Raw genomic sequence first — 10705 nt, forward strand, 5'->3', positions numbered from 1 at the left:
GGGAATTATTTCCTGTTGGGGTACGAAAGCCACACCGAAATGCCAAGTGCAATACACAAATATCGGGTATTTTAAAAGTCCAGCCGGAGATAGCCCGGGCGAAACGCGTTTACTCCGGGGCTAGAGCAAGCAGAGCGGTGGAGGGGGGAAGGCTAGCGCGTGCTAGCGAGCGGCTGGCCAGCGCTGGCCCCGCGCCGTTTACGCCGGGGTCCGCCGCCTTGTCGAAACAGCGCTGGGTCCATGCCGCTGAGGCGTTCCCACTACAGTGAAACCCCCCCCCCCCCCGTTTACGCCGGGGCCAACTTCCCCCACCACCGACATAGCACGGGCTAGCCTCCGCGGTGTAAACATAGTACTAACAGATTCTTCATGAGGTCGCGGCTGGTCGAAACCGGGGAGCCGTCGTCGGGAACGTAACTCGGAGTCTTATCCGGGTCCGGTTTAGCAGTTGGGGTCTTTCGTTGCCTTTTCTCACACGGCAAAATGGCGGATCAGGTCGGTACTGTGTATTTCTTGTGTGTTTTAAGAGAAATTTGGCCGAAGCGCTTTGGAAACGTGTTCTCCCCTTACAAATTAGCCAGTGATAAATCAGTCCGATTCGAGTCTGCTTGTACTTTTCTGTATTTACGAAGAAAATGAGTGTTATTTACGTCACACGTGGGATGCGTATGCTGCTATCTTCCACGTTTTATTGTCAGTGGTGCTCCATGTTACTAGATTTTTGAACTTAAGTTTTGCTAGACAAGTTCGGTGACAGTGCTTAGGTCATTGCAGTACGGTTTTAAGTCCGGCACATTTTCTTTTGCTGTGCTGAACCTACATGTCGACCGGTTCTTATTCCAACCGGCGGGGAGGTTAGACCATAACCTGTGCTAAAATCGCAAACACTCTAGTTGAGTTTGCGCACAACTTGTTCACAAGCATTGTTCATAAGTTTCAGTACGTAGTACATACTCCTTGAGACACTTAGTTTACGAATTCCTGCAATGTTGTTGTGAGCTAGGTTATAGTGCCCCACCTGTAACTCACTTCCTAGTAGTTGAGTTCTAATTCTTTCTTTATCTTTCAGCAAGAGCGTGCTTTCCAAAAGCAGCCTACCATCTTCCTGAACAGGAAGAAGGGTCTTGGCCAGAAGAAGCGCAAGTCCCTCCGATACACCCGTGATGTTGGTCTGGGATTCAAGACTCCCCGTGATGTAAGCACTACCACTTTGCTTGTAATGGCCAGTCCAGTCAAGTGCTTTGTTACATTGTATTGCTTGTCCACAGGCTGTTGAAGGCACCTACATTGACAAGAAGTGCCCCTTCACAGGCAATGTGTCTATCAGAGGACGTATTCTCACCGGAGTTGTTCAAAAGATGAAGATGCAGAGAACGATTGTGATCCGGAGAGATTACCTTCACTACATTCGTAAATACAACCGTTTCGAGAAGAGGCACAGGAACATGTCTGTCCACCTCTCTCCCTGCTTCAGGTTAGTTTAATATGTATTAACTTGTGAGGCCAATGATTCCGTGGTGAGAGAACTTCTAATAGTTTCCTACACCCCCGTTACATTGGCAAATTAAAGTTTTGTGCTGTGAGATGCTTCTGGATTCAGTCGTATGACCTATGCCATAACAACATTACTTTTGCTTTGGTTTTGTGGTTTCCCTTTAGTGTGGCCATGGGTATGCCCACCCTCACCCTTTCAACATAAGATGTTAATAGCCCAGTGCTTGTCTACTGACTGGAAGGTTTTTGTATCTGTCCTTTGTGTCTTATGACCTGCGGTGCAAGAGTGTCCATCTCAAGCGAGCGTCAGCTAGCCCTGTGCCCCCTGATTTTGTAGCTGAAGTACAGTGATTTTGTCTGTTGTCTCAACCCTAGACGCCACATTGTTGCTTGAGATGAGTTGCAGTGTCCAGTTCTATGGGTAGATGAAACCCTTGTAGGAACCATACTTCCTGTATGGTAGTTGTGGGCCGATAATCTTGGGAACAATTGTATCTTTTTAGCACCCTAGCCGCCACATTGCTATTCTTGATGAAATGTAGTGTCCAGTGCTCAGGGTAGAATATAACCTTGTAGGAACCATTCTGTTTCTGTGGCAGCTAGTGGGCCGAAAATCTTGGAAACAATTGAGTTACAATATGTGAAGGTAGGCCAATGATTCCGTGGTGAGAAGTTCTGTCATGGGCTCCAGCACCCCCGTTACATTGGCAAATGAATGGTTGGGCTAAGGGATGCAGCTGACTGAGGCTGCAAGATCTTTGCCCAAGCTACATTTGTTTTCCTCATGTGTAGAGCCATGCTGAGCATATTCTATTGCTGGAGATTGCCCAAGCCGCCACAATGCCACTTTAAATAAGTGGTAGTGTCCAGTGCTATGGGCAGATGATCTCCATGTAGGAACCATGTTGTGACTATCACAAATTATGGGCCGAAAACTTGGAAACAGATGACTTATTAATTAAATTACTACATATGATGATACTATACGACGGTCTTCTGAAGTTCCATGAACGATAACTATTCGTATGCTGACTGTAGTTTGAAGTTTCACAAGTCCCAAGCCGCCACACCAGTGCTCTCTTTAGCTCTTGGTGTCCAGTGCTATGGGGAGATAAAATCCTTGTAGGAACCATTCTTTCACTATGGGAGTTGTGGGCCGAAAATCTTGGAGACATAATTCATGATATTTGAATTTATTCCTGTTTATTCTATGATGAAACTATACGACGGTCTTCTGAATTCTCCATGAAAGACAGCTATTCGTATACTGATGAACCAACTTTTAATTTGCTCTATTCCCAAGCCGCCACAATGCTGCTTTTTGTAAGCAGTAGTGTCCAGTGCTATGGGTAGAGAACACCCGTGTAGGAACCATTCTATCTAAGTAGAAGATATGGGCCGATAATCTCGGGAACACTTGCTTTGTAAATTATTTTAATATGATGATACTATACGACGGTCTTCTGAATTTACTATGAAAGACATTAATTCGTATACTGATTATTAATTCTGGAGCTTTGATGCTGCATTTCCCTAGCCGCCACACTTTTTTTCATATGAACTTTAGTGTCCAGTGCTCAGGGAAGATTAATTCCCTGTAGGAACCATGCTGTCTTTTCATAGCAGTCCATGGGCCGAAAAATTTGGAAACATTTTTCTAGAAAGTGACTTATTTGTTGAGATTTAATGGATTATTCTGGCCTGAGTGTTGCCCCAGCCGCCACAATGCTATCTTATGTAAGTGGCAGTGTCCAGTGCTATGGGCAGATTATACCCTCGTAGGAACCATGCTTCCTTCCTTGGAATTTATGGGCCGAAAACCTGGGAACACCCTCCTTAGGCAGTCCTAAATGCATTGGTTAAACCGTTAACCCTTTCCCCGGCCGCCACGCTTCAGCTGATAATCAGTTGAAGGGTCCAGAGCTGAGGGTAGATGATCTCCATGTAGGAACCATGTTGTGATTATCACAAAATTTGGGCCGAAAACTTGGAAACAGATCACTTCTTAAATTGCTATATATGATGAAACTTTACGACGGTCTTCTGATGTATTACCATGAAAGATTTATTCGTATACTGATCATAGCAAAGTCTAATTTGTCTGGCCATTTGTGATGATATCACACGACGGTCTACTGAGTTTCATGACTGACAACTCGTGTCCTGATTATGGCTTTTATGTAAGATTTGATGTTGAAGATGGTAACTTCATCTTTTAGGATTAATGCACATTTAGTATTTGTCTAATGATTGGTTTCTTTCTGTTTCAGGGATGTGGAAATTGGTGATGTTGTTACTGTTGGAGAGTGCCGCCCCCTCAGCAAGACTGTTCGCTTCAACGTCCTGAAGGTCTCCAAGGGTGCTGGATCCAAGAAGAGTTTCAAAAAGTTCTAGAATAAATCATTGATTAACTAAATATTGTGACATTTTTTTGACAACCTTATTTAATCATCGAATTTCTTACAAAGCAAGAGAATCACTTATGAACTTGTCTATATCCTCAGTTTTAGCATGGGCTGGGTCGTATTTGTTGGCAAGTTTCTCCCAGTCCTCTGGACGGGTATCTTTCACATGCTTCACAGCCTTTGCCATCATTTTCTTCTGATTATCAGTGCACCTTTCGCAGTTGCTGTCAATCACCTCTGGCAGCAGCTCTGCAACAGTAACAAACAGAGGGACCCTTACCACAATGAAGCACTTAATTGGGGGTCAGCGGTGGCCGTGAGCCACTGGAAATGACATGCATCGGAGGCACTCTCCACCCGCTCATTAGTTTGTCAGTACCGCCCTCCGCGTGCGAGCCAGTCGACCGTACCGTACAGAGGTAATTTGGGTACCCACACCGCGATCGAGCCCAAGCCTTTCAGACTGGTGGAGTTTTCACAAGGGGCTCCTAAAGGATGACACTCCGTGGCACTCACTCTTCATGTCGCGGGCGTCCGCCGTGCACGGCCCCTCCTCCAAGAAGCACTTGATGAAGGAGCCGAGGATTCGTTGGTTGCCCAGGACCTCGTCGACGTTGATGTGGGCGAAGCGGCCCTCTTCGTACTTCTCCACAGCCTCGGCGAGCAGGATTACAGCCAACAGGCAGGCCAAAGACCACGCACGCGTCATAGTTACTCGAGAGGGGACTCGGATGCGCGATAGGGCAAGAAGCTTGTTGGTGTCTGGAACACTGCAGACTCACCTCTGCTGGACACGAAGTACTCGTCCCGGGCCACTGGTCGCGCTTATATACCTCCACAGCTGTCACGCGAGCAACTACCTCAGCACGATAAACAGCGGTCTTCCCCCGGACAAAAGGGGAGGAGGGGACTGTTTCGTGCTGTGATTTGATGTCGCACAACATCGGATTGCGGTCAATTCGGGCACAAGGGGTTTAATTCAAGTGGGTTCTTGACATTCAAACTCGTTCAGGACTTTAGAGTGCAGTCGTCTCATGAAGGGCTGATCAAGGTGGTAAAACCGTGACACTCCGTGCTAAATGGTTGTGCTAACTAATGTGTAGAGGCGTGGATACGAGTGTTCACGGCGTGGGCTTCGCTCAGCAATGCCTGTGGTACTTTCATATTTTCATCCGTGTATTTCTTTTTTAATGCACATACTTTTCTAGTGCAGTCGCATTTCCTCAAAGATTTTTACACGAAAAGGTGCTGAATCGAGGCAGAACCATTTTAACAAAACGAACTTTTTAAAATCTTGGCGCGGGCTCTATCTACTACAGCAGGGCAGGAAACAATGGTGTCGTTAAAAGACATTATGGAAATACACTGTTCATCGTCCGTAAAAAAAAATTTGAACGAGAAATCAAAACATTGTTGGAAAATCTTTCCTCGTGAATTCATGTTTGTCAAATTATGTGGCAGCAAACCATAGTCAACGAGCAAATGTGGGCGAAGTTAGGCCGCAGTTCCAGTTGCAGTTGGTTACAGGCTACAAAATGTGTCGTCTGTCTTTCTGTTTATGAAGTAAACAATGTTCTTCTCTGCACGTTTTTTAGCTGACAGTCGTTTGACCCGGTTTTAAGCAATGGGCTTATTAGTTAATTAATTGTCTCTTACTAGTCTCATTTTTACTATTTTTTGAAATTTGGAAAGTTGTGATCATGAAACTATCTTAAATAGGAAAATTTCACGGATGGATTCTTTAATATCTACCCCACGTTCTTCACCAATGGTTTGTGGATTTGTTTCGTGAATGGCGTTTTGTGGAAATGTATCGCCGCCGATCCCTCACTCTGTTTTAACGGTATTACTTTATATTGCAGCATAGCTTACTTCAGTTTAATTCCTCGGATTGGAGAAGATCTTTATCGGAAATGAATCGTACCATAACCCTACTTGGCAAATTTAAAGGAAGTCATGCTAATATGAAAATCGATCCCTGCATTCTTTTTTAAATAGCTTCCGTTCAGCTTTGCAAAAAGAAAAGTTCGCTATGTGAGTATTATCTTCATGTCTTGGAGTGTGATTATTTTTTAATTATGAAATTTTCGTTTCATCTAATTACATCATTCCCTGCAACCTCAAACCCTAATTATCAATCATTCGCATGTGGTCCACGTACTGTTTAAATTATGATCTTAAATTGGCCTCTTGTCATGTGTGAATGATTTTATGTTATTCCTGGCGTTTTCATTGCAGCAACTCAGCTACCAAGTAACAGCTTCAATATGGATTTCCGTCTCCTTCCCACCTCGAAAGAAATTTTAGAGTCAACAAGCCCTGAATTGTATCCCAACATTATCAAAGGAGAGTACCCTGATGTGGACACTTATTTGGACATTCATTACACTTTGCAAAGAGAAGACTTTATTCGGCCAATCCGGGAAGGCCTTGCTGCTTTCAGAAAAGCTCCTGATAATGGGAAGAACTCCAACAGCTTACGGATATTTCACAATGTGCAGTTTTCTAAAATCAACAGAGTCAGTCATGAATTGGGGATTGATGTTCTCTTCAATATTGATGACTGTATTGATGAGGACTGGGAGAACTCCAAGAGATTCATGCGGGGGTCACTCTTAATTTTTACCAAGGATGACTTTAAAACTGTGATTATGGGTACAGTTCTGCAACATAATCCAGCTCAGCTTAGAAGAGGTTGTGTTACAGTGCAACTTAATGATGTAAGTCACTGTTCAGTTGAGAAGAGTGTACATCGGTACACAATGGTTGAACCCGATACATACTTTTTGCCTTACAGTCAAGTAATGAAAGTATTATTGAGTCTAAGTGAGAGGTCATTTCCATTCCGTAATGAAATTATTTATGCCTATAAAGGAGGATATGAAATAGAGTACATTGATCAGTCAACCCGCTTTGAATTACCCTGGGGTGCTTTTGCACCTGCTCAAGAAATTGATCGCTATCTCACTGCTCGAGATATGTGTTTAAACGAATCACAGTTTAAAGCTCTTACTGCTGCTCTTACCAAGCGCTTAGTTCTCATACAAGGGCCTCCTGGAACAGGAAAAACTCATGTTGGAACTAAAATTGTGGAAATTCTGTTGCTTAATTCTAAAATCTGGAACAGAAATAATGAGACTCCACTTCTGGTTGTTTGTGCTACAAATCACACACTGGATCAATTTTTGGAAAGGCTCCTGCCTTTAACAGATCGGGTGGTAAGAGTTGGAGACCAGTCAAAAAGTGAGAAACTCATTCCATATAATTTGAATACAATCCTTCGGAATGAGGAGGGTAGACAAAATCAACCCGCCTCTATGAGAATTTCTTATAAAACAATGATGCAACAATGGAATAGGATTGAAAAGTTACAACAGTTCAGAGATAAAGTTGGACCCGCCTTGAATGAACGCCATAAATATGAGCAAGAAACTCTGCTACAAGAAAAAGACTACTATGAAAGAGTGCAAGCTTTCAAGGAGGTACAACAAGAGAAAGGTCTTGAAAAGCTTCAGGAGGCGTTGATAGTTGGTATGACAACCACCTGTGCTGCTCAGATGAATTCTGTTTTGCAGAAACTACGTTCTCCTATTGGTATGTTCTTTATCTCATCTTTTTTATCTTGATGTTTTAAGGCAAATGTTAATTGTTAATGTGTTTTCTTTTAGTTGTGGTTGAGGAAGCTGCTGAAGTTCTTGAGGCACACATCATTGCATCTCTCACACAATATTGCAAACACCTCATATTGATTGGTATGTAGTAATTCAATTCTTGACTCAAGTGGTCTGTTTCCTATACATTGAAGTATGCTAATCCATGAGTAAACGTTCTACAGGTGATCATCAACAGCTACGCCCTTCAACAGCTCATCCATACCTTTCTGAAAAGTGTCATCTGGAAGTTTCACTGTTTGAAAGGCTTGTGAACAATGGTGTTCCCTACCAAATGCTCAAGACCCAGCACCGCATGCGTCCTGATATTGCTTGCTTGCTCACCCCTGTGTTTTACAGCGTTCTTGAAAATCACCCATGCACTCTTAATCGGGAGCCAGTTAGGGGAATGAAGAAAAACATGTTCTTTATGTCTCACTCATTCCATGAAAAAGAGGTACAGTATTGTTTCCATTAGCATTCTATTACATTAATTATTATTTACCAATGTATATTCATTACATTCATTCATTATCTGATTTTTGGCAGCATAAAGCAACTCATGGGTACTCCAACATGTTTGAAGCTACATTCATCATCACACTTTGCCAACATCTTTTGAGACAAGGGTACAGGGCCTCTGATATTGTCATTCTTTCGATGTACATTCAGCAAGTGAGGCTGCTGAAACAGGTAAATTTTGTGTGCTGCTAGATTTTTAAATATTCACAATAGTCTAGGATAATTTGTTCTTGTTTTAATCTCTCTCTCTTTCCAACTTAGCTGCAATCAAAGGAAAAAGAATTAAGTTCTTTGGCTATAACATCAGTTGATAATTTTCAAGGTCAAGAGAGTCCCATTATTCTTCTCTCACTTGTAAGAAACAACAAAGGCACTATTGGATTCCTGCGCACTTCAAACCGCACCTGTGTTGCACTGTCAAGAGCACGGAATGGTAAGTAACTTTTTTTAGTGTGTTGATACATGTTTGTTTGATATCTTTAACTCTGCTTTGAATGTTAACAGGTCTTTACATTTTTGGTAACATTGAATTACTTGCGTCTCAGAGTTCAGTGTGGGAGAAATTAAAAGATGTTCTCACAAAGCAGGGAGCTGTTGGTCCAGGTTTACCTGTTGTGTGCTCAACTCACCTGACTTCAAATGCTGCAGACTTGTACCGCATTGGAAACTTGTCATCATGTCCAAATTGCTCGTAGGCTCTAGTTTGATTAGCTGTAAATTTCAGGCAAAAGGACAGAATGGTTTATATACTCAATTCATTTTATTGAGAACCAATTTTCCCCATTTCACACATATACAATCAAGAGTATGAAATACATACAAACTTAATTGTCATTTGAAAACAAAAATCACTTATTTGATAGAAAAATAACAAAATGTAGCAAAGTCATCCAACTCTGCATACTTGATGTTGCATGCTTCACTTTAGTCAAAGATGTAAAATGTCAAAGATTGTAAGCACTAAGTTAATAAATTATTCAAATTAATCTGCTTTTCATAATTATCTACCGCTGTGTTCCGAACACACACCCACACTTTATCACAGATGCCTTCATCATAACACAAATTTACAACCACTCAAATAGAAGAATACTGGTAATATGTAGAGTGAGTTACTGGTAACTTAAAGAAAAACAAGATTTCATTAGGTCCAAAACAATACTTAGGTAATAACTGCACTTCAAACATCCATTACCAATTGAAAAAGTTAACTGTCTAGAATTTCAGCAGATCATTCTCATACAGTCAATTTCCCTAAATGGATTTACTTAGGAAATTTAAAAACACCCTTCTTCAAACTCTTGCTAGTCTCACCAGGCTAAAGGAAAGAAAAGAAAAGGGGGTCAAGTTTGCAAATACCTCCTGAATCTTTCAGCATGATAAAATTAATGCATACCATGAGTTTAGCACCCAGCAACATGCGAGCCTTATCCTCCTCCTGTGGTGTTGGTGAATCATCAGCAACAGCTTTCATTTTCAGTAATTTGTGTTTAATAGCCTAGAAAATATTGCAATTGAAGTTTTTAGAGGTGAATAGAAATTTTATAAAAAGTATCTCAACCTAAAACAGCTTAAAAACAAACCTGAGAAACTATTGCTCGTCGACACTCACTCTTCAAAGCAAGTAACAAATCAAGCCATGTCCATGTTACATTGTGATACTCCATCATTCTTATGAGCAAGTTTAAATCTCGGACATTAGAGAGACTTTTCTCTTTGTTACCTTTGTAACTCACACGGACAGGTACTTCGGGAATTTTTATGTAGATGAACAGTTTATTCTTCTCTGCTCTTTCCTAATAATGTGATTTTTCAAAACCCAGGTTAAGATATTAGATAAAAAAAAGTGCACTAAAAACGTTTTCAATACATAAATAAAACCTCATCCTTTACATTAGCTGATATGGGGTGAGTAGTTAAACATTCAGTTGATTGTTTTAAGTGTGCCATAGTTATGGTGTTGGTTAATTGAGATAGATTATAGATATATGAGATATGAGGAACTATATTAATTCTTAGGAATACTAACAAATTTATTTCAGCGTGAAAAGACAACTGAAAATTCTAGTTCCAAGGGGGAATGATGCTTTTATTTTTTTGCCAGTTTGTCAATTTAAATTTGCTACAAATGTGCAGGGAAAAAAATCATTTTCAGCTCAAACAGAAGATTTTCTAATTGACCATACCTGACTCTTTCTAAAGCAAAACAAAATTAAATTGTGGTCTTTTGAGTGAAAGTGGTACCTAAGGACGCACACCATACCAAGCACACCACTTCCTCATAGTGAGATTAGAATGGAGGGCCATAAAGAATACATCCACAGATATAAAATAAATTTTACAGCTACTAAATACAATTACCTTCATTTTTTCAACGTCATCTTTATGTTCAATAGGAACATAGAAGTTGGAGTCTTTCATTTTCTTCTGTTTTGAACTTCCTGATATTCTTGAACTAGATGACCTACTGCTAAGGCTTCTAGTATCGGCTTCAATATCGCTTATATCTACCTGCTCTCCCTCAATATTTTCAGGATCTCTTTCAGGGAAGCAAAATTTAAGCATAGTATTAAAAAACTTTTTGGTCAGACCTGTAAAGTTCAAAAAAATAAAAAATAAAAATGCAAGATGCAT

General features: G+C 41.1%; 4 protein-coding genes across 4 annotated transcripts; 2 read left to right on the forward strand and 2 right to left on the reverse strand.

The window, feature by feature from the left end:
* The first annotated feature begins 338 nt into the window (after window positions 1-338).
* On the forward strand, window positions 339-3910 carry LOC113206082 (40S ribosomal protein S11). Its single transcript, XM_026421980.2, has 4 exons — window positions 339-495; window positions 1070-1195; window positions 1269-1474; window positions 3765-3910. Exons 1-4 carry the CDS (start codon window positions 484-486, stop codon window positions 3886-3888), a joined length of 468 nt encoding a protein of 155 aa, XP_026277765.1. The 5' UTR covers window positions 339-483; the 3' UTR covers window positions 3889-3910.
* Window positions 3793-4725, reverse strand: LOC113206083 (ejaculatory bulb-specific protein 3). Its single transcript, XM_026421981.2, has 2 exons — window positions 4416-4725; window positions 3793-4148 (listed from the first exon to the last, which is right to left on the reverse strand). Exons 1-2 carry the CDS (start codon window positions 4606-4608, stop codon window positions 3955-3957), a joined length of 387 nt encoding a protein of 128 aa, XP_026277766.1. The 5' UTR covers window positions 4609-4725; the 3' UTR covers window positions 3793-3954.
* A 711-nt stretch (window positions 4726-5436) lies between these two features.
* Window positions 5437-9057, forward strand: LOC113206081 (NFX1-type zinc finger-containing protein 1). Its single transcript, XM_026421977.2, has 8 exons — window positions 5437-5670; window positions 5762-5933; window positions 6138-7493; window positions 7568-7651; window positions 7735-8006; window positions 8099-8242; window positions 8333-8504; window positions 8576-9057. Exons 3-8 carry the CDS (start codon window positions 6167-6169, stop codon window positions 8764-8766), a joined length of 2190 nt encoding a protein of 729 aa, XP_026277762.1. The 5' UTR covers window positions 5437-5670; window positions 5762-5933; window positions 6138-6166; the 3' UTR covers window positions 8767-9057.
* On the reverse strand, window positions 8813-10705 carry LOC127749547 (protein KIAA0100-like). The gene is made up of 4 exons (XM_052268151.1): window positions 10433-10705; window positions 9655-9867; window positions 9468-9569; window positions 8813-9389 (listed from the first exon to the last, which is right to left on the reverse strand). The coding sequence occupies exons 1-4, from the start codon at window positions 10703-10705 to the stop codon at window positions 9336-9338; spliced, it is 642 nt and encodes a 213-aa protein (XP_052124111.1). The 3' UTR covers window positions 8813-9335.

The sequence above is a fragment of the Frankliniella occidentalis genome, unplaced genomic scaffold (assembly GCF_000697945.3).
Source record: "Frankliniella occidentalis isolate FOCC.00 unplaced genomic scaffold, Focc_3.1 Scaffold1, whole genome shotgun sequence".
Taxonomy (NCBI): domain Eukaryota; kingdom Metazoa; phylum Arthropoda; class Insecta; order Thysanoptera; family Thripidae; genus Frankliniella; species Frankliniella occidentalis.